We start from the raw sequence: 27633 nt of genomic DNA on the forward strand, positions 1-27633 counted from the left end.
TAAAGAAAAGTGTCATTGCCAAGATTTTCAATAAGGAAGTAACACAATTTGGCATATTTGCATCTCAAATAATATCCCTCCTTCCCCTTCTTTAAATAAGGTTGTTATGAATATTGCTGCTTAATCATTTCTACTAGATTATGGAAGCAAAATTTTAGCACCATGGACTGTGCACGTGTCAGATTTTGCCACTAATTACAGAAAAAAAAATTGCCCTAACTGAAGAACTCGAGTTCCATGGAAGGGCAGATTCCCCAGGGTTTATACTTACTGGGGTAGGTTCTGGAGGATACATATTTTGATTATACTCAGGCAGGTATCATTATGGTCAGAGACCATGTCATATTCTCTTCTGCCACCCACAGAGAAAGGATGCCACAGCTAAAGTGAATTGAAAATCACTGGACTGGACCAGTGGTTATCAGCCTTTTGGAGCTAGGATTGCCCATTGTTGCCTTGGAAAAAGAGTTGAATAACAAACAGACCTTGAAGACCACTTGTTGTCCAGCTCTGTTCCTTTTATCTAGTCCTTGAAACATACTAGTTAACTCCAGGGAAACCAAAACCACAATTTGGGATGAACAAAAATGATACTTTTTAAAAAATATAAGAACAGCTAAAAATAAATGGACTGAAAAGATAGAACTATCAGTACACTTTGAGCTTCAGGGTTTTGGAGTCTTAATCACTGTAGATCAATTAACAAAACCAGAACTAACAGATGGTACAATTGTCTGGCTAACCCCACTCCTCCCTGAAATCCAGGGATGGTGAAATCATCATCTCCTGGGGGCATTTTTCAGTCTCTGTGTTGGAAAGTTTTTCCTTATTTGCCTCATTGTATCTTCAAGGAAGTGATGTGATCCCTTTCCCACCTACAGTGTTTTAGATACCCTTCACCAACACTGCCGATTTTTTCCCTTTCAGATTAATCATCTTCGGTTTTACCCACAGTTCTTCATAACCCTGCTCACTGTCCTTCAAACTTGTTCCTCTGTCAAGAAATGGAGGTGAAGGCCAGGTGCTATGGCCCATGCCTGTAATCCCAGTACTTTGGGAGGCCAAAGTGGGAGGATCACTTGAGGCCAGGAGTTCTAGGTTGCACTCAGTTATAATCTGCACTGCACTCCAGCCTGGGCAACAGAGCAAGATTCTGTCTCTTAAAAAAACGAAACAAAACAAAAAAAGCTATACTTAAAACATTAAAAAAATAAAATAAAAAGAATAAGAGATGGGATGGGTATGGGGGGAATTCACGAGTTTAGTCCTGGTCATGTTTTAGTGCCTTGAAATCAGACAGTTGGATTTATGAGAACAGAGCTCAGGGAACTCAGAGTTGGGCTGGAGATATTAATTTGGAATCCATTAGCATATTAGAGGTATTTAAAGCCCAGAAGATACATGATGTGACCTAGAGTAAGAAATATTTTAAGAAGAGAAAGGGCCCAGGTCCAGTGTTGAGAGGTCATAAGGCCAAGAGGAAGGAGCCAGTAAGGGAGACTTGTTTCAGATTTTTGCTTGTTGGTCTAATTTCTCTAAAATGTCATGACTCAAACTGGACACCCTATTCAGGAGTCATTTGACCAGGTTAGGATTGTGAGAGTCGATAATGTCTATAGTTTTCAATACAATCTTCTATTAAAGATGTCTAAAAGTGACTTTTGACCATCACCATACACCATTAAATGTCAATGGGGAAGAGATGCAGGCTTTGAGGGGCTCTACAATTTATATAATTTAAGGGCTCTTTTTTAAGAAAAATGAAACAATTATTAATACGCAATTAAGTACAGGGCCATGCCAATGAGGTACCTTGAAGTTTAAGCTCCTTTGGCTTCATGATAAATCCATTTGACTGTCAGCTAGAATCCCTGAGTCTTCTCCATGGATATTATTGTTAAGCCACATTTCCCAATCCTGTAGTTTACCCTGCTGGTTTATTGAACCTTACATTTATCCCTTTAGAATGCCATCCTGTTAGAGTTGACTTAGCCACCATCATCCCAATGTCAAGGGCTTTTATAAATACCTTAATTCTGCCATTTCCACATTTTGCTATGTCTCCCATTTTCATACCATCCACAGATATGATATGCATGCCTTCACCATTTTTATCTAAGTGAATACAGGCCAGAAAATGAGACTTGAGGCAGCCCATCATAGACTTCCCTCCAGGTTGACATTAAGCAGCACTGTCTATATGGCTGGCTGGAAATCTACCTAATTCTGCTATCACACTGTTCAGGGATCCTATTAAATGCCTGGCTAAAGCCCAGAGATACATTGTCTACTGTATTTCCTCATCAGCCAAGCAAGTAACCTAATCAAAAAGGAAATGTAGTTAGTAGGCCATGGTTTAAAAATTCAAATCTTGTTTCATTAATATCATCTGCAGTAAAACCATTTATTTCTTATATCTTCCTTCCTCTTCCAGTATGCCTGCATTTAATCAGAAAAAGGAATTAACAAAAAAGATTATCTTTGTCCCAAAGCATATTCCTCCCGGTTGCATCTGTCATCCAACTTTGTAAGAACCAGGGTAGCACTCAGTGTGGTTACATCTGAAGTACCCATTCCAGGAAGATAACATGTGTTGAACTGGCTAAGTTTGGCACACAGAGCAACAAACATCTACTGAGCCTGATTATGTATTGAGGAAACAAAGATAACTAAGATACAAAGATACAGAAGATATATTTCCTGCTATCAGAAATGTTTAGAGTAGTGGGTTATAATAGTTACCATTTACCATGATGATGATTTCCCAATTTGTTCAGAAGAAGCTTCAGTTTCCAAGTCTAAGAACTAGTCACAAGCTTCCTTGCCACTGCTAACATTGTTGGATCCCCCTTATGGTTCTCATCTATTCATTGAACAAGCTTGGTTGGGTGCTGCCGTGGGCTGGCCACTCTTAAGACCCTGTCTTTGCCCTTGAGGCACTCTCTACTGTGTTTGTTGGCCCACAGGTCTGGAAAGAGGCTGTGGGGGAAAACACGGGCTTCATTCTGTTGTGTAGTTCCGAGGATGTAGGAGTTGTTCTTCCTCCTCCTCCCTCTGCCCAATTCCATCTGTCTGTTTTATGGCTGAGGGCTCTGTCCAGCCCTGTCTCTGCATTCTTGTCTCATCATTCAGAATGTGCTGCTGTTTCTTCGGAGGGACCAGATTTTCCTTCTTTGGAAAGAAACCTGTCAAAGCAATGCTGGCTTTCTTTTCTGCTTTGCCTTGTACGTCACAGTTGTTCATTCACCAGTGTCTCTTGGCTATCTTTCATGACCTCTGACTTCTCAGAATTCTGTGCAATCTTGTTTTGTTTTGGGGTCATTTCCTGCATTTCATAGAAATTCTCTAGATAGAGGTGAAAAGACGGAAAGTAGGAAGATATTCCTTAAGTCTTTCTACCTTCTGCTTCAACCTGGTAATTACATACTTTACATAAAAAGAGCTAGTGATTGAATGCCCCCTACTCACAGCTGGATTACACCCTTGGCTGCCACACCTCTCAGCTAGGGTGGAATTTCAGAAATTAAAATGAACTAAACTTGATTTTCAAGTTTCACTATTAAAGATTCAGCAGTTATCCTAGATTTGCCCCCTAAAATATATTATAAAACATGAATAGTTTGCGTGTGCTTTGTGTGAAAATTGGGATCTAGAGACTTTTAATTGTGCTGTAGTGATTGTGATGAGAGTCCCTGCTAATTATTATACAAAAAACCATATTTGATGCCCTATGTTTGCTTTGGCCAGCAAATCATTTGAGAAAAGATGCCTGTCTCCTCCGCCCAAAGATGGTTACCATTTGCTTTTTCACTTTTCTTAGCTCCCAAAAACAGGAATTGATTCTTATCCTTTTTATAGAAAATTGTAAAGTCACAGAAAAACAACAAAGTTTTATTATTTTGTTATTTTGCGACCCTTTACATAAAATGTTATGCTTAGGACTAATATGCTAACAAAACAAAAATGACTATTTTACTGCAATATTGCAGTCGAATATAGGAAAATTCAGATTCTATAAATTATTCTTATACACATTCATAATAGTAGCCTCAGAATGCTGATAGTCAGGAGATAGAGGAAACTAATCTAATACTAGAAGGTAAGATTTCAGACCTGCTGGCTCAGGGATGCCTGGACCAAATGAAACCTTGGCTTTACCCCTTGATCATTTGTCATCCAGAATACAGAGCCCTTTTCAGTCGAAACTCTGAGCTGATTTGTGAGCTTTACTGAGATGGAAAGAATATTGGAGTTGATGGCATGATTCTCCATCACTAATTTGCTAGGCTAAGACCATGAAATATATGGCCATAATATGGAGTGAGAGAGAAAGTAGTGTTTTTATTAAGCCACAATTTCTGTTTTGGTCCTGATTTGCTTTTCTGTGTTTACATCCTTGGGAAGTACTAAACAATGTGTTGAAAAATGTTTCAGTCACATTTGATCTTAGCTGCTCACACCCAACTTGCCCTGAAAAGAATGGGAGCAGTAAGAGAACAGAGTGGCTCACTGTGGAGTTAAACATGAGCAAATGGGGAACGAATTTGGCCACTGGCTTTTATAATTACCCAACCACTTTAATGTCATGGCTTTAATAAAAAAACATCTATATCTGCAGAGAATCTGCTGGGTGACCCACTCATGTTTCAATCAGTGTGCACTGATGCCAGAAACCAGTAATTTTTTGTAGTATTAGGCAATCCATAACTTCTTGTCTCCTATGGGGAAAAACCCACCAAGGTTTTTTCCTTTTTACATGCCAGATTCTGAAAGGAGGCCACAACAAGTGCCCTGTTAACCTGAATTTCTTTAAGGTATCAATCAGGCCTTTTTTTGGCCAAGTCTAGTGGAATAAAAGAAAACATTTTTTATTAGTGGTGAAATGACCCAGACAGCTTTCTCTTGTGATAGTTTAATTTTTTTTTTAAAGGGCATCTTTGCCTTTACTCTAGGGGTAATATTCAAAGTGTTTCATAACCACTGCAGCACAATCCCCAATTGCCCAGGTGGTCACTGGTCTTAGAACTGGAGCAGAGTTCTGGCATTCCCCTGCTGGGCAGGAATAGATGGTGGAGGGGTTGTCAGGGAGGTGCCGGGGTGAGTGGATACTGGTTGAGGTAGAAGCCAGTAGTAGCAGGGCTCTGGACAAAGGCTGTTCACCTTCCAGTAGGGAAGTCTTTCAGCATTTAAGCAACTAACATCGCTACATGAATGCATGTCTGAAACTGGTCCTATGTGCATCCTGTGATCCTATAACACATAGTTATAGCTGGAGATGATGGATCAGTAATGATAATCACTTACACCTTTTCTTTCTTTTCTTTTCTTTCTTTCTTTTTCTTTCTTTCTCTCTTTCTCTCTCTCTCTCTCTCTCTCTTTCTCTCTTTCTTTCTTTCCCAGATCGGGGAGTTACTAAGCACCACCCATCCTGCCAACAAAGCCAGCTTAACCCTGTTCTGTCCTGAAGAAGGGGACTGGAAGAACTCCAATCTTGACAGACACAATCTCCAAGACTTCATCAATATTAAACTCAATTCAGCTTCTATCTTGCCAGAAATGGAAGGACTTTCTGAGTTTACCGAGTATCTCTCAGAATCAGTGGAAGTCCCATCTCCCTTTGACATCCTGGAACCTCCCACATCGGGTGGATTTCTGAAGCTCTCCAAGCCCTGCTGTTACATTTTTCCAGGAGGGAGGGGCGATTCTGCCTTGTTTGCAGTGAATGGTTTCAATATGCTCATCAATGGCGGATCAGAGAGAAAATCCTGCTTCTGGAAGCTCATCCGACACTTAGACCGAGTGGACTCCATCCTGCTCACCCACATTGGGGATGACAATTTGCCTGGAATAAACAGCATGTTACAGCGGAAAATTGCAGAGCTCGAGGAAGAACAGTCCCAGGGCTCCACCACAAATAGTGACTGGATGAAAAACCTCATCTCCCCTGACTTAGGAGTTGTATTTCTCAATGTACCTGAAAATCTCAAAAATCCAGAGCCAAACATCAAGATGAAGAGAAGCATAGAAGAAGCCTGCTTCACTCTCCAGTACCTAAACAAATTGTCCATGAAACCAGAACCTCTGTTTAGAAGTGTAGGCAATACTATTGATCCTGTCATTCTTTTCCAAAAAATGGGAGTAGGTAAACTTGAGATGTATGTGCTTAATCCCGTCAAGAGCAGCAAGGAAATGCAGTATTTTATGCAGCAGTGGACTGGCACCAACAAAGACAAGGCTGAACTCATTCTGCCTAATGGTCAAGAAGTAGATCTCCCAATTTCCTACTTAACTTCAGTCTCATCTTTGATTGTGTGGCATCCAGCAAACCCTGCGGAGAAAATCATCCGAGTCCTGTTTCCTGGGAACAGCACCCAATACAACATCCTGGAAGGGTTGGAAAAGCTCAAACATCTAGACTTTCTGAAGCAGCCACTGGCCACCCAAAAGGATCTCACTGGCCAGGTGCCCACTCCTGTGGTGAAACAAACAAAACTGAAACAGAGGGCTGATAGCCGAGAAAGTCTGAAGCCAGCCGCAAAACCACTTCCTAGCAAATCCGTGCGCAAGGAGTCGAAAGAAGAAACCCCTGAGGTCACAAAAGTGAATCACGTGGAAAAGCCACCCAAAGTTGAAAGCAAAGAAAAGGTAACAGTGAAAAAAGACAAGCCAGTAAAAACAGAGACCAAACCTTCAGTGACTGAAAAGGAGGTTCCCAGCAAAGAAGAGCCATCTCCAGTGAAAGCCGAGGTGGCTGAGAAGCAAGCCACAGATGTCAAACCCAAAGCCGCCAAGGAGAAGACGGTGAAAAAGGAAACAAAGGTAAAACCTGAAGACAAGAAAGAGGAGAAGGAAAAGCCAAAGAAAGAAGTGGCTAAAAAGGAGGACAAAACACCTATCAAGAAGGAGGAAAAACCAAAAAAGGAAGAAGTGAAAAAAGAAGTCAAAAAAGAGATCAAGAAAGAAGAGAAAAAGGAACCCAAGAAAGAGGTTAAGAAAGAAACACCACTGAAGGAAGTCAAGAAGGAAGTTAAGAAGGAAGAGAAGAAGGAAGTGAAAAAGGAAGAAAAGGAACCCAAAAAAGAAATTAAGAAGCTCCCTAAAGACGCAAAGAAATCATCTACTCCTCTGTCTGAAGCAAAAAAACCAGCTGCTTTAAAACCAAAAGTACCCAAGAAGGAAGAGTCTGTGAAGAAAGATTCTGTTGCCGCTGGAAAGCCAAAGGAGAAGGGGAAAATAAAAGTCATTAAGAAGGAAGGCAAGGCCACAGAGGCTGTCGCTGCAGCTGTCGGCACTGGAGCCACCACAGCAGCCATGGTGGCGGGATTAGCGGCCACTGGCCCTGCCAAAGAACTCGAAGCTGAGAGGTCCCTTATGTCATCTCCTGAGGATCTAACCAAGGACTTTGAAGAGTTAAAGGCTGAAGAGGTCGATGTAACAAAGGACATCAAGCCTCAGCTGGAGCTAATCGAAGATGAAGAGAAACTGAAGGAAACTGAGCCAGTCGAAGCCTACGTCATCCAGAAGGAAACAGAAGTCACCAAAGGTCCTGCCGAGTCCCCTGATGAGGGAATCACCACTACTGAAGGGGAGGGTGAATGTGAACAGACACCTGAGGAGCTGGAGCCCGTCGAGAAGCAGGGAGTAGACGACATTGAAAAATTTGAAGATGAAGGAGCCGGTTTTGAAGAATCTTCAGAGACTGGAGACTATGAAGAGAAGGCAGAAACTGAGGAGGCTGAGGAGCCTGAAGAGGATGGGGAGGAACACGTATGTGTGAGCACCTCCAAGCACAGCCCCGCTGAGGATGAGGAAAGTGCCAAGGCGGAGGCTGATGCATACATCAGGGAGAAGAGGGAGTCTGTGGCCAGTGGGGACGACCGAGCTGAAGAAGACATGGATGAGGCCATTGAGAAAGGAGAGGCTGAACAATCTGAGGAGGAGGCTGATGAGGAGGACAAAGCTGAAGATGCCAGAGAGGAGGAATATGAGCCAGAAAAAATGGAAGCTGAAGACTATGTGATGGCTGTGGTCGACAAGGCTGCAGAGGCTGGTGGTGCTGAGGAGCAGTATGGATTCCTCACCACACCAACAAAGCAACCAGGAGCCCAGTCTCCTGGCCGAGAACCTGCATCTTCAATTCATGATGAGACTTTACCTGGAGGCTCAGAGAGCGAGGCCACCGCTTCTGATGAGGAGAATCGAGAAGACCAGCCTGAGGAATTCACTGCCACCTCTGGCTACACTCAGTCTACTATTGAGATATCCAGTGAGCCCACCCCCATGGATGAGATGTCTACCCCTCGAGACGTGATGAGCGATGAGACCAACAATGAAGAGACGGAGTCCCCTTCTCAGGAATTCGTAAATATCACCAAATACGAGTCTTCATTGTATTCTCAGGAATACTCTAAACCTGCTGATGTTACACAGCTCAACGGACTTTCTGAAGGATCAAAAACAGACGCCACTGATGGAAAGGATTACAATGCTTCAGCCTCTACCATATCACCACCCTCTTCCATGGAGGAAGACAAATTCAGCAGATCTGCTCTACGTGATGCTTACTGCTCTGAAGTGAAAGCCAGCACCACGTTGGACATCAAAGATACCATCTCAGCTGTTTCAGGTGAAAAGGTCAGCCCGTCGAAGAGCCCGTCCCTGAGTCCATCTCCACCATCACCCTTAGAAAAGACCCCCCTGGGTGAACGTAGTGTGAACTTCTCTCTGACGCCCAATGAGATTAAAGTCTCTGCAGAGGCAGAAGTAGCCCCGGTATCTCCTGAGGTGACCCAAGAAGTAGTTGAAGAACATTGTGCTAGTCCTGAGGACAAGACTCTGGAAGTGGTGTCACCATCTCAGTCCGTGACTGGCAGTGCTGGTCACACACCTTACTACCAATCTCCCACCGATGAGAAATCCAGTCACCTCCCTACAGAAGTCATTGAAAAACCACCAGCAGTTCCAGTGAGTTTTGAATTCAGTGATGCCAAAGATGAGAATGAAAGGGCTTCAGTAAGCCCCATGGATGAGCCCGTGCCTGACTCAGAGTCTCCTATTGAAAAAGTTTTGTCTCCTTTACGCAGCCCGCCCCTCATTGGATCTGAGTCTGCCTATGAAAGTTTTCTAAGTGCTGATGACAAGGCTTCTGGCAGAGGTGCCGAAAGCCCCTTTGAAGAAAAGAGTGGAAAACAAGGCTCTCCAGACCAAGTAAGTCCAGTTTCTGAAATGACTTCTACTAGTCTTTACGAAGACAAACAGGAAGGGAAAAGCACAGACTTCGTACCAATAAAAGAAGACTTTGGCCAAGAAAAGAAAACTGATGATGTTGAAGCCATGAGTTCTCAACCAGCACTGGCTCTGGATGAAAGGAAATTAGGAGATGTTTCTCCCACACAAATAGATGTCAGTCAGTTTGGATCTTTTAAAGAAGACACTAAGATGTCCATTTCTGAAGGTACTGTCTCAGACAAGTCAGCTACTCCTGTTGATGAGGGCGTAGCAGAAGACACATACTCTCATATGGAGGGTGTGGCCTCAGTGTCCACAGCCTCAGTGGCTACAAGCTCATTTCCAGAGCCAACAACAGATGATGTGTCTCCTTCTCTGCATGCTGAGGTTGGCTCCCCACATTCCACAGAAGTAGATGACTCCCTTTCAGTGTCTGTTGTGCAAACACCTACCACATTCCAGGAAACAGAAATGTCTCCATCTAAAGAAGAATGCCCAAGACCGATGTCAATTTCTCCACCAGACTTCTCCCCTAAGACTGCAAAGTCCAGGACACCCATTCAAGATCACAGATCTGAACAGTCCTCAATGTCTATTGAATTTGGCCAAGAATCTCCTGAGCAATCCCTTGCTATGGACTTCAGTCGACAGTCTCCAGATCACCCTACAGTGGGTGCAGGTGTGCTTCATATCACTGAAAATGGGCCAACTGAAGTGGACTACAGTCCTTCTGACATGCAGGACTCCAGTTTATCACATAAGATACCACCTGTGGAGGAGCCGTCCTACACCCAAGATAATGATCTTTCTGAGCTCATCTCAGTGTCTCAGGTAGAGGCCTCCCCATCCACCTCTTCTGCTCATACCCCTTCTCAGATCGCTTCTCCTCTCCAAGAAGATACTCTATCCGATGTTGCCCCTCCCAGAGATATGTCCTTATATGCCTCACTCACCTCTGAAAAAGTGCAAAGTCTGGAAGGAGAGAAGCTCTCTCCAAAATCCGATATCTCTCCACTCACCCCACGAGGGTCCTCTCCTTTATATTCACCTACTTTTTCAGATTCTACCTCTGCAGTCAAAGAGAAAACAGCAGCTTGCCACACTTCCTCTTCTCCACCAATAGATGCAGCATCCACAGAGCCCTATGGCTTCCGTGCCTCAGTGTTATTCGATACGATGCAACACCATCTAGCCTTGAATAGAGATTTGGCCACACCTGGCCTGGAGAAGGACAGTGGAGGGAAGACACCTGGTGACTTTAGCTATGCCTATCAAAAGCCTGAGGAAACAACCAGGTCCCCAGATGAAGAAGATTATGACTATGAGTCTTATGAGAAGACCTCCCGGACCTCAGATGTGGGCAGCTATTACTATGAGAAGATAGAGAGAACCACAAAATCCCCAAGTGACAGTGGCTACTCCTATGAGACCATTGGGAAAACTACCAAGACCCCTGAAGATGGTGACTATTCCTATGAAATTATTGAGAAGACCACACGGACCCCTGAAGAGGGTGGGTACTCATATGACGTAAGTGAAAAGACCACCAGTCCCCCCGAAGTGAGTGGTTACAGCTATGAAAAGACTGAGAGGTCTAGAAGGCTTCTGGATGACATCAGTAATGGCTATGATGACTCTGAGGATGGTGGCCACACACTTGGGGACCCCAGCTACTCTTATGAGACCACTGAGAAAATTACCAGTTTCCCTGAGTCTGAAGGTTACTCCTATGAGACATCTACAAAGACGACACCAACCCCTGATACTTCCACATACTGTTACGAGACTGCAGAGAAAATCACTAGAACCCCTCAGGCGTCCACATATTCCTACCAGACTTCAGACCTATGCTACACTGCCGAAAAGAAGTCCCCCTCAGAAGCCCGCCAGGATGTCGATTTATGCCTCGTGTCCTCCTGTGAATACAAACACCCCAAGACAGAGCTTTCACCCTCCTTCATTAATCCCAATCCTCTTGAGTGGTTTGCCAGTGAAGAACCCACTGAAGAATCTGAAAAGCCCCTCACTCAATCAGGGGGAGCCCCACCGCCTCCAGGAGGAAAGCAACAGGGCCGACAGTGTGATGAAACCCCTCCCACCTCAGTCAGCGAGTCAGCCCCATCCCAGACCGACTCTGATGTTCCCCCGGAGACTGAAGAGTGCCCCTCCATCACGGCCGATGCCAATATCGACTCTGAAGACGAGTCGGAAACCATCCCCACAGACAAAACTGTCACGTACAAACACATGGACCCACCTCCAGCTCCCATGCAAGACCGCAGCCCTTCACCACGCCACCCTGATGTGTCCATGGTGGACCCAGAGGCCTTGGCCATTGAGCAGAACCTGGGCAAAGCTCTAAAGAAAGATCTGAAAGAGAAGACCAAAACCAAAAAGCCAGGTACAAAGACCAAGTCATCTTCACCTGTCAAAAAGAGTGATGGGAAGTCTAAGCCCTTGGCAGCTTCACCAAAACCAGGGGGCTTGAAAGAATCCTCGGATAAGGTGTCCAGGGTGGCTTCTCCTAAGAAGAAGGAATCTGTGGAAAAGGCAGCAAAACCCACCACCACTCCTGAGGTCAAAGCTGCACGTGGGGAAGAGAAAGACAAGGAGACCAAGAATGCTGCCAATGCCTCTGCATCCAAGTCGGCCAAGACCGCCACTGCAGGTAGGTTGAGAAGGCTGGGCATTGGATATATGTCACAACCATTCTACTTGCATTTACAGCCTTTATATTTCCCTGTTTGGCTTTGTACTGGGAAGATGAGGGAGCACAACTGATGCTTTACCTTCCCTGTACTCTTCTCCTCTGCCCAAAGGTATATATCTCAGTCCAGTGTGGCCTTAAGGCTTGGAAATAGCTCAGTATGGTTCAAAGCAGCTGTGATTCATCACATGGGATTCCTGATTTTGTGCCATTTTGGAATACAGCAACTACAGCCCTGTTCTAAATCTTCAGAAACAAGGATGTGTCTTTCGGGTGCTTCTGGAAGACTGGTTTCAGCCATACTGGCCTCAGAATCCAGCAGGGTAACACAGGCCAGGAGCTCCCAAAGGCCTAAGGAGAACCAGAGGTTTCACACCAAGACTGGGTCGACCAGTCTAGACCCAAGTTTTAGAGTCCTTTTTTAAAAAAAAATAAATTTTAAAATTAAAAATGTTTACATTTTTATTTAAAACATTGCCAGGCTGGAGATAAATCCTCATTAAAGGCAGTGTTCCATTTTCTTGTCAGCCAAAAAATACTATAATTTCAGTTGACCAGTGAGTGTCCAGTGAAAATTGAGAGAAAAACATTGATGGCTCTTTTCTTACCCTTCTCTTACCCCATGGCCTCATTAGTAGAGACTCAATGCTATTTCAGATTAAAATTCCACTTGGAAGCTGGGTGCATGGCCTCATGCTTGTAATTTCAGCACTTTGGGAGGCTGAGGTGGAAGGTTAGCTTCAGCCCAGGAGGTTGAGACCAGCCTGTGCAACATAGCAAGATCCTGTCTACACACAAAAAAAATGTTTTTTAATAAGCTGGGTGTGGTGGCACATGCTTATAGTCTTAGCTACTTGGGAGGCTGAGGCAGGAGGATCACTTCAGCCCAAGAGATCAAGGCTGCAGTGAGCCAGAATTGTATGTATCACTGTATGCCAAGCCTGGGTGACAGAGCAAGACCCTGTCTCTCGAAAATAAATAAATAAGCAAATGAAATTCCACTTGGCAAGAGAAGATATCCCTGATTTTTGATCATTCATGGTTTGGTCATGATTCCCAGATTTATCAGGTTCTCAGCAATGACCTGGGCTTTTGATGGAACTGGTCTCTGGCAGTACTGCTTCATTTTGTTGCTTCACGTCAATCACAAGGATTGGCATTCATACATTTTATTTGCTTTAGGTAATTATTCAGAGATTTTAGATCACAATTCACAGAGTAATATAAATGGACCCAAACATGTAAGGCACAACCTAATTTAAGTAACATTGCCCTGATTTATTAGGGAAAAATCTGATAGCATCATCTTTGGAGCTCTCCAATTAAGTACACTTTAGGATACATTTGTTAAAACTGCAAATTTTTACTTTAAACAATGGAGTATCAATTTTAAGACTCAGTTCTCAGCACATTTGGCCTTTTTACATGCACATAGAAAATAATCGGAATTTTCTCATGTTTAAAATGAATGAAAAAACCACCAGATAATTAACCCTTTCATCTGAAAGAGTTGACAACTGACCTGCACTTAGGAGAAAACATGAAATCCATTTAAACAGATAAAACCAACTGAAATTTGCTCCCAAATTTGCCAGAACATATACATCCTAGCCCACACAATTTTTAAAAAAAACTTTTTTTGGACATTTAAAGAGGTAATTTAAAGGCAAAGTAATAAGTGAAAATGAGTTAATTTTCATTTATTTTGGAGATGCTTTTAGATGTCTAAAAAGGCGAAGCTGCAGTACTAATTGACTTTTAAAGCAAACCTGGGCCAACTTTCAGCAGTTCTGTCAGTGTGTCCTTCTGTGAGCAATATTCATTTGATGTTGATGGTAGTGATTTAGAGTAGAGGGGGAAATTGCAGACATGTTTAATTACTGGAAGAACTGTAACTCACAAACTTCTAGTACAAATCAGAATTCTTTAGGAATTCTTTGGATATTTTGAGGGCTTTCAGCTCAGATTCATTAAAATAACCTATTGATATTCATAGAATGAATTAGCTTATCTAATTATTACTTTGGCTGATTCTCACCACTCCCTTACCTCTAAAAATAAAACGGGACAGTTGATAGAATTATCTGGTGGTTTTGAATCTGGGATGATAGTCTTTAAATATCCTATGGAGAAAGAGGATTAAGCATATAAAATCTAGCTGGTGTTTTAATTGGCTTTACAGCAATGAAACCAGCTGCATATTAGAATCGCCTGGGGTGCTTTTAAAAGACAGTAGTGCCAGGCCCCCAACCCGAGCCCACTTAAGTCAGACTCTAGAGAATGAAGCCTGGGTGTCAGTATTAAGCATCCGAGGTGATTCTGATTATATAGTCAGGCTGAAGAACCACTGCCTCAAAATGCTAGTTCTATTAACATTTCAAAAGCTTTACACTTCCTAACTGGAACAAGTTAGTCTTCCCAGACCTTTGTGATTTGACTGGGGGTTTTGGTTGTAGTCTGATATGTCCTGATTAGCTAGAGAAAGCCTAGTCTTTCTGAACCTTCCTTTGCCCAAGTTTGGCATCCAGCCTTGTCTAGGGAAAGAAGTATTACTTTTCAGAATACTGTGCTGAGGAGAGAATATGGTGTTTCATCAGTTTATGAATGAGATGGAGGTGCTGAGGGCCTTGGAAATCATGTGGGGTTAAGATCAAAACTATTTACTAGGTAGAATGTTAGGGTATAATATCCAGCTGTGGACAAAATCACTATCAATGAGACCCTAAAGTAGAGTACTAAGATCACTTAGCTATGTTTTGCCAAATACAGATGTTTTCTTTTGACTTTTAAAATCTACTTCTTAGATCACTTATCAAATAAAGAAGCACATTAACAACTTCTTTAGGAGGGATATTATATCTAGTGCCATCTTGGGAAAGGCCTTCAAACTCTTCTTGCTTCCTAATGTTGGTTGTCCACAAAGGGAAACTATCCCATTCTTCATTTCGCCTATTGAGGTGGTAAACAACCATGTTATGTTTTGTCACATTGCTAGCGTAAGTGCCATTGACAGATTACCAGGGAGATGGAAATGCCGTCACCACTTTGCATGTCTCAGAGGACCTGCTTGTGATTGAATAGGGAAGGTGTGATTGAGTAGGGAACATGTGCTGGATGTATGGTCTCTTCACCTTGCTATGACCTTGCTTTGTCTTTGTTTATTTACCCAAGGACCAGGAACTACCAAGACGACCAAGTCCTCTGCTGTGCCCCCAGGCCTCCCTGTGTATTTGGACCTGTGCTACATTCCTAACCACAGCAATAGTAAGAATGTTGATGTGGAATTTTTCAAGAGAGTGCGGTCTTCCTACTACGTGGTGAGTGGGAATGACCCTGCTGCTGAGGAGCCCAGCCGGGCTGTCCTGGACGCTTTGTTGGAAGGAAAGGCTCAGTGGGGCAGCAACATGCAGGTGAGAACTCCTCGACAGTGTCTGCACTGCAGATTGAGCTGTGTCCAGAGGCAATGGGAAGGAACCGTGTTTAAAGAGGCACCTCATGTGGCTGATTGTGGATCCACATGAGGTGCCTCCTGTGTCTGTCACACACGAAATATCCTGAGAACAAAGTCAGTTTAACACACAGTAGGTAGTCTGAAATGTTCTTGGCATCACCACCAACCACGGCCTTGGAGGAGAGACACCTTAACTAAAGCAGAAACCATTTATCTGCAAAATGGGCCTGAGATTAATTGCCCTTCTTCCAGTATGCCAAGAGTCTTGTGTGTGTGAATCGAAGCGGTCATATTTCCATATGAGAGCTGCTGAGGAATTGCCTTTCTTCCTTTGTGTTTTATGAGTAGACTGCAGCTAGGAATGTGGCCGTTTAGAAAAACAGCTCTCCATGTGAAATTCCACAGTAGGAGCATTGCTGAATATAGTCCCTCACAGGACACTCCCAACTCCCAAACATCATGCCTGACCACAAACCATCCCTTATTTATTTAATGACAGGGTCTCTGTATGTTGCCCAGGCTGGTCTCGAACTCCTGGCCTTAAATGATTCCTAGAACCAGCCATTATTAATTCAGCTGTGATCTTTGCTTATCAAGTTTTATTTGTGATTCTGTACAAAATTACCTAGTAAATTGTGCTTGTATCATATTATATAGAATTACTTGTTAGTTAATCATATGAAATCTAATGAGAGGCACCCAGTGGCTCCCTACTAAATACTAGATGGAATTTACACTATTCAGGACATTACTTACCCACCCCATACCTCCATCCCAAACCACACACATAAAGTAAAGGTGCAGATCTTTGTTCTCAGGACAAAATGTTAGTTATGCACAATGATCAGGCTTTTGAGGGCTTTGAAGTGCACGATAAAACTCCTTGGATTAAATATGCAATATCTTTTATGCAAAACTTACTAGTTGTGTTAAAGGAAATACAAAAAATTGTACCCTAACAGAAGCACTTCGCTTAACAGTGAAGAACTGAGAAACTGATTAATTGCTTTTGGTCCCAGGCTTCAATTTCCCTTAGAAACAATAGCTTTTCTTTGCAGCTTTATTCTGGTTCCTGGAAAATATACATTGAAAAATCCTTTGCATTTCTTGAGGAAAATAGAAAATTTTTCTCTCATTTCCCTTCTTCTTCCAGTGGTCTAACTAATACCTTGCTATTCAATTTTTTTTTCATGTGGTTTCTGTTTCTGCCCTTAAATAGCTGTTTTTTTTTTTTTTTTCCTCTCCCTGCAGGTGACACTGATCCCAACTCATGACTCAGAAGTGATGAGGGAATGGTACCAGGAGACCCATGAGAAACAGCAAGACCTCAACATCATGGTTTTAGCAAGCAGCAGCACAGTGGTTATGCAAGATGAATCCTTCCCTGCATGCAAGATTGAACTGTAAAAACCAAGGCCAGCCACACCACAGGATCTGAACTTTGTTTCCAGAAATTCTTCAATTTGAAATCACCTTTTCTAAAAAGTCAATTCATCTAGTTAAGTCGCTGAACAATTACCTGCCAAATGCTATACTGTGTCATGGTGATGCAAGTCACTAAATTTCTCAGTTTTTGCTGATTGCTAAGGGAAATAACAGTATTCCCACAATAGGGTTCAAATTCCTGCAAAATTACCTACCCCACTTCATCTCTGCCGAACATTTGGAAACCATGCACTAGCCAACCCAACTGACTTCTGCTAGGTAGAGGCATTTGTCTTAGAGAGAGAGAGAGCACGGGAGAGAGTGAGAGAGAGTGAGAGCACAAAGATAATGCAGGAGAGTGAGAGAGAAAGAATGAGAAAGAAAAGGAATGCAAGAGAAGGAGATGTAATGACAGAGAGTTCTGGTGAGATACCCAGAGAGAAAAAGAGAGAGCAGGGTGGGGTAAGAAGGAGAAAATAAACCAACAATTAGGTCTGCATTTTCTCAGGCAGTAGGCATTCTTTAGTCTACATAGGCAAAGTTTTCCATTTTTGTCAGTCTGAGTCATCAAAAAGAGTCTTAATTTTCTAAAACAAGTTGGCTAGAAGAAAGTAAAAAGAACAACACTTGTTATGAGGGCATGTGATATTTTCACATCTTAATTAAGCTCCTTCAGTTTGAAGGCTGCACACTGACATAATGTAGTGAGTGTAGACTGGCCATGCAAGTGGTTTGGGCCCCATTCAGAACTCTCAGACTCTAAACACACAAGTAGATTGATCTAAGGCATGCTCCCAGCATTTGTCCACCCACTTAGTCCACTCTGAGTTGATTAACCTGCATGCAGCAACACCCAAGTCCACCCCAATTAACTGAAGCAAATACCAAAGCAGTTGGGAGTACATATGGTAGACAATTTGCCTTAGGAAGTGACTTGAATGTACAAAGATACTTGATGCACTTATTTTTTAATGTGAGACAGCAAGTTTATAAAACATCCATATAGGATTATAGATACTTAAAGGAGCACGTGGGTGAGCGTGTGTGGGGGTACTAGAAGCTGATCTGATTGGTCCAACAGTTTGATGCTGAGTCATGTGTGTTGAATCCTACTTCAGTGCACCTGTGGCCTCTCAGTCAAACAAGTTGTGCCTTTCACAGCTTCTTTACTACTGCAAGTTCAAGACTGAAATGGCTTCTATGATCAGAACTGGGAAAACAGTGAATCTTATGGTGGAGGAGGTTCTCAGCAAGTGTACAGTATTTACCTTCCTTTGTCTTACATTGGCTTTTTAAATTTTCCATTAATTTCAACATAATTATGGGAACAAGTGTACAGAAGAATTTTTTTTTAAGATATGTGAGAACTTTTCATAGATGAACTTTTTAACAAATGTTTTCATTTACAGGAAATTACAAAGAAAATTCTCAAGTGATAGTCTTTTTTTTAAGTGTTTCGTAAGACAAAAATTGAATAATGTTTTTTGAAGTTCTGGCAAGACTGAAGTCTGATATTGCAGTAATGATATTTATTAAAAACCCATAACTACCAGGAATAATGATACCTCCCACCCCTTGATTCCCATAACATAAAAGTGCTACTTGAGAGTGGGGGAGAATGGCATGGTAGGCTACTTTTCAGGGCCTTGACAAGTACATCACCCAGTGGTATCCTACATACTTCTTTCAAGATCTTCAACCATGAGGTAAAAGAGCCAAGTTCAAAGAACCCTAGCACAAATTTGCTTTGGGATTTACTTTTCTGGAAAAAAAATAAAAGAAATAGTACATTGAAAACAAATGAATTCTCAACTCTTACCGTTCATGTAGAGTTTAGAGAAAATTTCCATCATTGTCATCATTGAACTGTGAACCTGGGAAGCCAGATCACGATTAAAACTGACATCAAGTTTCAAGTTGCAGATCAATGCACCCAGTGTTCAGATGCGGCAAACTTCTCCGTGACAACTGTGCTGTGCTCTGTCACATTACATTTCCTGCAGACTCTAAGATCTACGGAGTAGAGAACAATGACCTCATTTTATTTTCTATGTTAGTTATTTATTTCAAAATTAACATTTTAGTTTATTTTTGTCTGATAAGTCTATGTTTTGCACTGCTAACTACGATGAGGGTTTAAAAAAAATGCTTCTTCAGGGTCCTTTCACTGAGGACCTATGCAGTCTACTTAATGCTGTGAATTACATTTTTCAAATGTTTAATTTTTTTAAAGAAAATTAATATTCTATTTTTGTTAGGCTTCTCTAGAAATGCAGCTTTTATTTATTACCCCATTTCTTTCAAGTCCTTGAAAAATAACATATTAAGGGTACAAGAAATTAACACATGATGGAAAAGTCATTGTGACGCAAATGAATTTCGTTGAGTATAAACTCATCTACTTCAAGTTTATTTTATAAGACAACCTAAGATACTCAGATAATTATTTAATGGTTAGCTCTTAAGTTGAATTGGTCTACATAATGCGTGGGAAGAAAACCAGATTTTCAGCCTTCTTGCCAAATCCAGACCTCTGGTTGATTTTTCTTTGACAGAAGATGCAAGTTATTTTCCAATTTCCCAAATTAAATGTATTTAACATGTACATTATTTTGCTTTAAAAACTATAAACATTGTAGGAGAATTATAGCCAGTCTTCAGTTATAACCACTCCACCCTCCTCACTTTCTCTCTCTCTTTCTCTTTTTTTTTTTTTTTTTGCTATGGGATTTAATGGGAAAAGTATGTAAAAACTGTCACTAGTCAGCTGGCTCTTTTTCCTATGAACTCTATCAGTACCTTTCTCCATCCATTGTTCTCAATAATGACCACAGAGCCTGAGTATACCAAGAAAACCAATATTCGCATTACAGGTTGCTCCTGTCCTTCCAGACACCTTTCCTGCCTGTGTGACTAACCTAATTTTGCTAGTTCCATAAATACACGATTAGTTTAGTAACAGCCATCACAATGTACCATGTACATTCATGGTGAGAGCTAAAGATCGACACAGACTTCTAGGAGCTTTGTTCATACTGATTACTTAATCCAATTGTATAGATTGAATATTTGAGTGGAAGGAATTTACACTCTGTTTAAACGATGGGATTCTATCGAGATAGCACTCATGATCATGACCTTTTTGGTAGTATTCTTAAACAAAATTCTGCAGAGACTAAATGTTAGAGATGATCCTCCATTTTCAATTTTAACCAATTCTGTCCCCTTTCTCAAAACCCTGAGCCCTGTGCATGCTTTCTCAGTCTTGTGGTGGGACTGGATACAATGACTAACTTACCCTCCTCCCCTCTTTAAACACCATTTTCCATGGAGTTCAAAAAAATTTTTTTTCTTAACGTTACATATCATAGTGAATGGTTTCCCCAGTGTATATGAATGTTTTAAGTGTCTCCAATAGCTTATGCAGTCTAGGAGCTTTCCAATACTCATTTAATTAAGATTTAATCATTTGCTAATGGAAATCTTACCACCTTTCATTTTCCCTCTATTACCAAATTTCAGCTCTTAGGAGCTGCTCTACAATTCTGAATTTGCTTTTCTTGCCTCTCTTTAGTCACCTGTCACAGGAGGTTCCTGCTCAGTAATGATATTGTGAGTTAGGATAATAACTTTTTTTTTTGTGCTTCAGATTTAGAAGAAAAGATCCTGTTTCCATTTGAAAGGAACTGTAAGCTTTTATCTTTTAACCAACTGAACAATACACCAAAAGCAGCCTAGGGATGAGCATTTATTTGAAAGCAATTAGGTTATTCACCTGGTATTAAAACTATTTACTGTTAAAAAATCTGTGACTTCATGAAGTTGATTTTTAAAGGCAGCATCAAAAACTGAAAAGGAAGGGAAAAAATAGGCAGCTTCTCTGCACTTGTTCGGAGCTCCCCAAAACAGGAGCCATGGAGAAGTGGCATCAAGACCGGGCTGCCCTTTCGAGAACACCCTGTGGCAGTTCAGAGACACGCTTTTCCTACACTGCATGCAGCCCCTCTTTCCAGCACTGGAAAGAAGTGGTCTTGAGCCCGGCTGAGAAGCACTTCACACTCCTCTCTCTTGTTCTGAATGGTGTTTGTGTCAGTCTGCAGCTGTGTATGGTATTATGTCTTATAATCCTGCATCACTTCTATCCTATCCAGTCATATCTAATGTAGAAAATTAGTTTCCAGTGAAAGTAATATGTAGTGCTTTTATGATATTTGTGTGCAATATCCCCTCTTCCATTGAGGATATTTGATGTAAAGGAAAAAAAAAAAAACTCAGTTCCACAATAAAATACAAAAGTGGCAAAAGTTCATGTGTGTGCTGTGCTGTCTTTTGCTTTGTGTTCCTGAGTTGGGCTTTGCCACTCACACAGAATGCTGGGCAGTCAGGGCATGATGGCAGGGGGTGACCACGTTCTTTTCAAGATGGGCTCCCTGGCTTTTGGCAAACTGCCGAAAGCGTCTTGCTAATGCTTGCAACTGCTACCTCGTTAACTTTTATAGCCAAGCCCTAGAGGATGTGAGCGTCTAAGGATAGAAACTGGGAGGTGAAGGGAAGGAACAATTAAAATTATTGCATAAAAAAGAAAAAAAAAAAAAAAGCATAGCTGGGTGCAGTGGTACATGCCTGTGATCCCAGGACTTTGGGAGGCCAAGGTGGGAGAATCATTTGAGCCCAGAAGTTCAAGGCTGTAGTGAACCATGATTGTGCCACTGCACTCCAGCCTGGGCAACAGAGAGAGACTCTGTCTCTAAAAAAAAAAAAAAAAAAAAAAAAAAAAGAAAAAATAGACCAGACCAGAATCTGTCATATTCAGCAGTTGTGCTCAGTACCTATTTTTCTCTTAGTTCCTTGCTCACTGTTACAGAATATCCTCTATCTAACTAACATAATATGTTGTGGATTTGACTCACACCCAGGAACTAGCAGTTGTTGGGAAAAAGTGATTATATATGTAGCAAAGAATACCTAACAAGAGGAGGATTTCCTCCCTGTCATTCAAATGATTATTACACATTTACCCTGTGCCTGGCAGTGGGTTATATTACGAGATATAACCTAACTGCTGCCCTAACTGATTGGGGGAAGACAGACAGACCAGCAGAGGCAATGATACCACATTGTGACGGGGGCTCCTAAAATTCAAGAGCGAGCTTAGGTGACCACAGGAAAAGCACTGCAAATGATGTCTCGGCTGAGCTCTGGAGGGTGTGTGTGTGTGTGTGTGCGCGCGCATTGGTTGGACTCTGGAGTGTGTGTGTGTGTGTGTGTGCATGCATTGGTTGGACCAAAAGTAAATTCCAGGCAGAGGCAAGAGCTCACACAGCGTCTCAGCAGAGAGCAGGATCAGCATATGTTAAGAAGCACAGACTGCTCACAATGGCAGCATGTAAATGGGGAGGCTCTGGCAATTCAGTTTCCCGCCATGTGGCCACAAAAAAACATGCCCATAAGGTTCTCAATAGAGACCTCCAGGACTGGGCCCTGCCTGTCTGCAGAGATGGTCCTTTAGCCTCAAAAGACCCCAGAGCCTGTCCTGAGTTATTATGATATCCCTCTGTGTGTCATATCCACTCCTTTTGATCTTAACATTTCCCCTCCAAACCATGGGGCTACACTGAATGGTCCTATCAGAAATCACTGCTTGCTAAGAAGGATTCTGAAATCCCTCCAGAAATTAAAGGGTTAAGCATGTGAGCACTCAGGGTGAGAAATCATCACAGATTTTAATTTCATCTATCAGACTCAAATTAAATAGTAAATAAGTTGTTGTCTACTCCACTGCCAAATTGTTCAGTTCCAGGAAGCCTTCCTTCTGGCCTGAAGCCAGGGTGGCCAACTATCTTGGTTCAGGACTGCCCTGATTTCAGCACTGAAAGTCCTGTGTCCCAGAAAACCCCTCAGTCCCTGGGAACCAGTGAGGGCTAGTCACCCTACCTGAACCCTGCCCTGCTGTTTACATCCCCTTCTCCCCCCATCTAGGCACAATGGAGGGGGAAAAGTTGGCGGCAGCTTTCCTTCAGTTTCTTTTTTCCTATCTTCTGAGAAAATCAACAAAGGTCTGTTGAGGTCCTGTGATCATATTTTCTCTCTCTTCTTAATTGTACTGCTCATTCTGGATGATTTTCTATATCCCTACAATGCTTTTTTAAACACATTCCTGACTCATGAATTCTTGGTCCCTTGCATAATTCCAGAACTATTTCCTCTTTGATCTTGTATGTCTTGGAAATTCACTGGAGCCATATATGCAGTTTTGGTCACACCCAGTTCGTTTAATATGAGCAGTTCTTCTGGATACTTCTCCAGGGGTTACTGGCAATGTTTTCACAGATGGTGGAGCAGGGCTTCTGAGGTCTGCTTGATTCACAGGGAGATCTCTCAGTACACCAACAGACACAGCTCTACTTCATGGCTCAGATTGTCCCCACTAAAACTAGAAATGCATGCTGCTTTAATACGGTCTCAGGAATTTAAATGCCATGTGTAAACTGATGATTTTTATAGTCATATCTGCAGCCTGTATATCATCTCTTACCTTCAAATTCATATATCCAGTGCCCATTAAAATCTCCATGTGGATATCCAATAGGAGTCTTTAAAATACCCTAAACCAAATGTAACATGTCCCCAAACAAACCCCTGATCTCCTTTTGCAAACTGCTTCTCCCCTAGGCTTTTCTACCTCAGTAAATGGCAAATACATATTCTTGTTGTTCAGGCCAAATATTTTGGCCCATCAGCAAATCGACTGGCCGGCAAGTACTGCTGGTTTGACCTTCAAAATATATCAGTCTGATACCTTCTCCTCACATTCACGGTTACTACCCTTGTCCAAGTCAATCATTTCTCTCCTGGTTTATTGCAGGAGCATCCTAATTGACCTTCCTGTTTCCTATCTTTGCCCTCCTAGCTTATTCTCCATGTTGCAGCTACAGTAGAGTAATCCTCTAAAAATGTTAAGTCAGATCATGCCACCCATGCTCAAAGCTCTTGAGTAAGTTCTCATCTTAGAGTAAAAGCCAATGTCTTTACTGATGGGCTAAGAAGCCTTCCACAATCCATTCCTCCTCTACCCCTTCTCTCTGACTTCATTTCCCACTTCTCTCCACCTTACACATTCTGCTCCAGCCATACTGGCCTCCTTGCTATTCCTCAGCCATTCAGCCTTTCATCTCGAGGCCTTTAAGCTATTTCCTTTGCTGGACATGATTTTTCTCCAGGTGATTCCACGGTTTTCAATCTCACCCATGTGGGTTTTTGTTCAAATGTCATTTTCTCAGGAAGGCCTTCCCTAACCACCTTATCTTAAGTTGCAGTCTCCACCATTTACCTAGCACTCTCTTTTTCTCTACCTTCCTGGTCTCCATATGACATATTATTTTTGTGATCAAGGTTGGGGCAAAGCCCGGTGTGGTGGCTCACGCCTGTAATCCCAGCACTTTGGGAGGCCAAGGCGGGTGGATCACTTGAGGTTAGGAGTTTGAGACCAGCCTCACCAACATGGTGAAACCCCGTCTCTAGTGAAAATACAAAAATTGGCCAGGCATGGTGGTGCATACCTGTAATCCCAGCCACTCAGGAGGCTGAGGCAGGAGAATCCAGCCTGGATAACAGAGTGAGACTCTGTCTCAAAAAAAAAAAAAAAAAAAAAAAAAAAGATGGGAGCTAATGAGCCAGAGCCTGGGAAACACTCGTACCCAGCTGGGGCCCAGCATGCTGTCAATGGAGGACATTTGTAATGGGCATTAATGGTCTATTCTACCTACTATCATATGCATATTCACTTCGGAGGGTGTTTTAAGGATTAGAAGTTTGAACTCTGCAGAGATGAAGCATCATGGGAAACAAAAGCCAAAAAACCAAACAATTCTACCACTGAGGGCATCAGAGGATATAATATCCCTTTTATAAATCTTCATCATAGTCCTTGATCCAGCATTTAAAATCCATGATGAAATTTATTTTCAGGTTCTTTTTACAAGAATAAACTTCTTGTTTTCTGAATATGTCCAACTCAGATCTGGAATCTCTTTCATACATAATAATCACACAGCTCAAGCAATGATTTTGTTTTAAACAAAGATCCCAGTGGTTACTGCCACAACCTCAGCAGCATTGCCACCATCGTTTGTTTGGATTTCCCTGTTACCACACAGGTAATAACATCCTCAAAGCAGTATGCAGTATCAGCAAAAAGGCCAAATCAATGGGAAATAAGAGGTTACTTTCAAGCTAAGACACTGTTATTTAGAATAAAAGGCAATTTTCCTTTGTTGAAAAGCACTCCTTTCCAACCATTTCCTAAAGCAAAATTTTAAAAATTGATCATTTTCAGAATTTGAAAAGCTAATGAAAATACAACCACATCACATTTTCTGCTTTGATGACTCACTAAAGTCAAAGCTCTCTGAGACCTTTTTCCACTTCATCTCTTTCTCACCTATGCCCAGGGTGCCAGTGGAATCACCTTCCACTGACTCATGCAAGGTCACTTCACAGCATCTATATTTTGGAACTCAAAACTCCTGCTCCAGTTACAACCAGACAGCAAAACCATATAAATCACCATTTACTCTTTTCCCTAATGGATCTGACTTACGAAGAATAATGGCCTACTCTGCATCATTGCATATTTTATATCTATATTCAGAGTTAGACAAGAAACAGCTACTATTAATTATTCTTCTAGCCTGAAATACCATTTGTGAATGAGCTATTTGCTACAAATATCATTCTTGGGTCTCATCTACATTCCCTGAAAAAGTCCTGTGAATGCCCCATCTGCAAACCCTAGGCCAGGGTTCTAATGTCGACACTACTCACATCTTGGACCAGATAGCTCCTTGTTGTGAAGGACTGTCTTGTGCACTGTAAGATGTTTAGCAGCGTCCCTGACCTCTATGAACGAGATGCTAATAGCAGCCCCTCAAAATACCTTGACATTATTAAATGTCAGTTGCTAATAGCAGCCTAATAAAAAATATCTTGGCATTACCAAACGTTCCCTGGAAACAAAATCACTCTTGGTTGAGAACCACTGCCCTGGGCTTACTTCTGGTCATCTGCAGACAGTTCTCCACTAGTGGATGGTGTTTCTCTAACGACACCTTTCAACTGTGTGTTGACAGGTGCGAATGTGCCAGCCTCACTAGAATCTAAGTTCTTCCTGGTCTCTGCCCAAGGGTGTTTCCTGGTCATGGGAGTGTGATGGCGCTGCACTAGGAGTAGGCTGTAGTGCTCCCAACCCATGAGGGAATAGACTGAATGGGCAAATACTTAGCTGCTTCCTTGCCTTTCAGAGGAAACTGCTGAGGTGTGCTCCTCACAGTCCCTCAGAGGGTCCACAGCAAGAATGAGCTGATTTCCACAATCCACACAATTATGCACTCTTTGTTGGCTCTCCTTTCTACCCTGTCTCAATTTCTCCTTCCCTCACCTGCTTTCGTAAGATCACCTCCAACTAATGCACCGGCACTCAAATTTCTGTCTCCTGTCTTGCTTTAGGGGGAACCTAAACTGAGACAGTGATCTTCTGAGTTTGGGAGTGCACTTTAGGAGTCAGATGTGGGTTTGACCCTGGCTCTCCAATTCACAGAGGGAAACCCTGGCATTTAATCACTTCTCTAAGTCTTTGTTATCTTGTATATAGAAAGAGCTGTAATAATGGTCATATTCTTGTGGGTTAAATAAGATCATGCATACAAAAATTTAATATGGCACTTGGCTATAGATGGTCAATAAACATTGGCTTTTATTATTGGTCTATAAATGATAAGATTTGTGTTATAGCTTCATCACTTCCTAACTCCCTGCTTTGAGGCAGGTAAGTGTGATACGCATATGTAGAAGAGAATTCTGATATGATACACCATGCTCACCCCCCTATTTTTTCCCCACAAACCTTCCTCCTGGTGTCAATTTTGGCTTACACTACACTTTGTAGAAATCCAAAGAGGCTTTCTTTGGCATTAAACTACCTCGGCTTAGGACATATGGCTTCTAGCATCTCAGTATTTCTGCTGGGAATTATACCTCAGTGGGAGGACTTTCCTTTCAACCTAATAAAAAATAATTCATTCAATAAATGTTTATAAGCCCCCTCCTCATGGTAATGCCTGTTCTCTATGTTGGGCCACAACCATGAACAAGATACAGAGTGCCTGTCTTTGTGGAGTTTAAAGTCTCGGGCCAATCTCACCAATTAGTTCTAAATAATTAATTCAGAATCCATAAAATGCTTAAGGGGTTTAACACTCCAGGGGGTGTTGCAGACTTGCTGCAACGATGGCTCATAAAAAAAGCCTGGAGAAAGGGATAGCCTGAACTGAGAACCACTGAAATACCCGAATTGACCTAGCAGACCCAGGAGAAAAGGATTACAAGTCTCAGCGTGGCAAGAGTGGATACATGTATCACAGGAAGCCAGAAGACCCAGCAGAGGACTATGTTCCCTCGAGGGCCAGGTGGCACGCCACTCATCAAGGCCATCGGGAATGCACTGGGGAAGGGCACTGGTGAGCAGGCACCTGTGTCACCAGGTTTGGTAGTAGACTAGAACTCACAGTAGGAAAGGAGGTTATGCTTGGTGTTGTTGGCAATAGGGATGATGGGTGTTGGAAGTCTCCCCCCTCTCAAGCAATAGAGGCTAGGCAGTGGTGCTACCTCCCTCCTTTCCTTTTGCAGATGTAGGACCTCCACCTGAAGGCTTTCCTCACCCAATCTCAATTCCACCTCCTTTCATTTTTCACAGGCTTTATCCCCCCAAAACTGCTTTCACTGCTACCTCTGACTCTGATGCTGATCTGCTTCCTGGGGGGCCTAA

General features: G+C 42.2%; 1 protein-coding gene across 2 annotated transcripts in view; it reads left to right on the forward strand.

Moving 5' to 3' along the window:
- Positions 1-21118, forward strand: part of MAP1B (microtubule associated protein 1B) — a 98086-nt gene extending 76968 nt beyond the window's left edge. The window contains exons 5-7 of one of the 2 annotated variants that reach the window (XM_030798072.1): positions 5401-11896; positions 15107-15345; positions 16638-21118. In XM_030798072.1, the coding sequence (XP_030653932.1) occupies positions 5401-11896; positions 15107-15345; positions 16638-16793 (6891 nt within the window). In that variant the 3' untranslated portion in view covers positions 16794-21118. The remainder of the gene's footprint in view (positions 1-5400; positions 11897-15106; positions 15346-16637) is intronic. The other variant, XM_030798073.1, reaches the window with a different exon arrangement.
- The last annotated feature ends 6515 nt before the right edge of the window (positions 21119-27633 follow it).

This window comes from Nomascus leucogenys, chromosome 18 (assembly GCF_006542625.1).
Source record: "Nomascus leucogenys isolate Asia chromosome 18, Asia_NLE_v1, whole genome shotgun sequence".
In the NCBI taxonomy this organism is placed as follows: Eukaryota; Metazoa; Chordata; class Mammalia; order Primates; family Hylobatidae; genus Nomascus; species Nomascus leucogenys.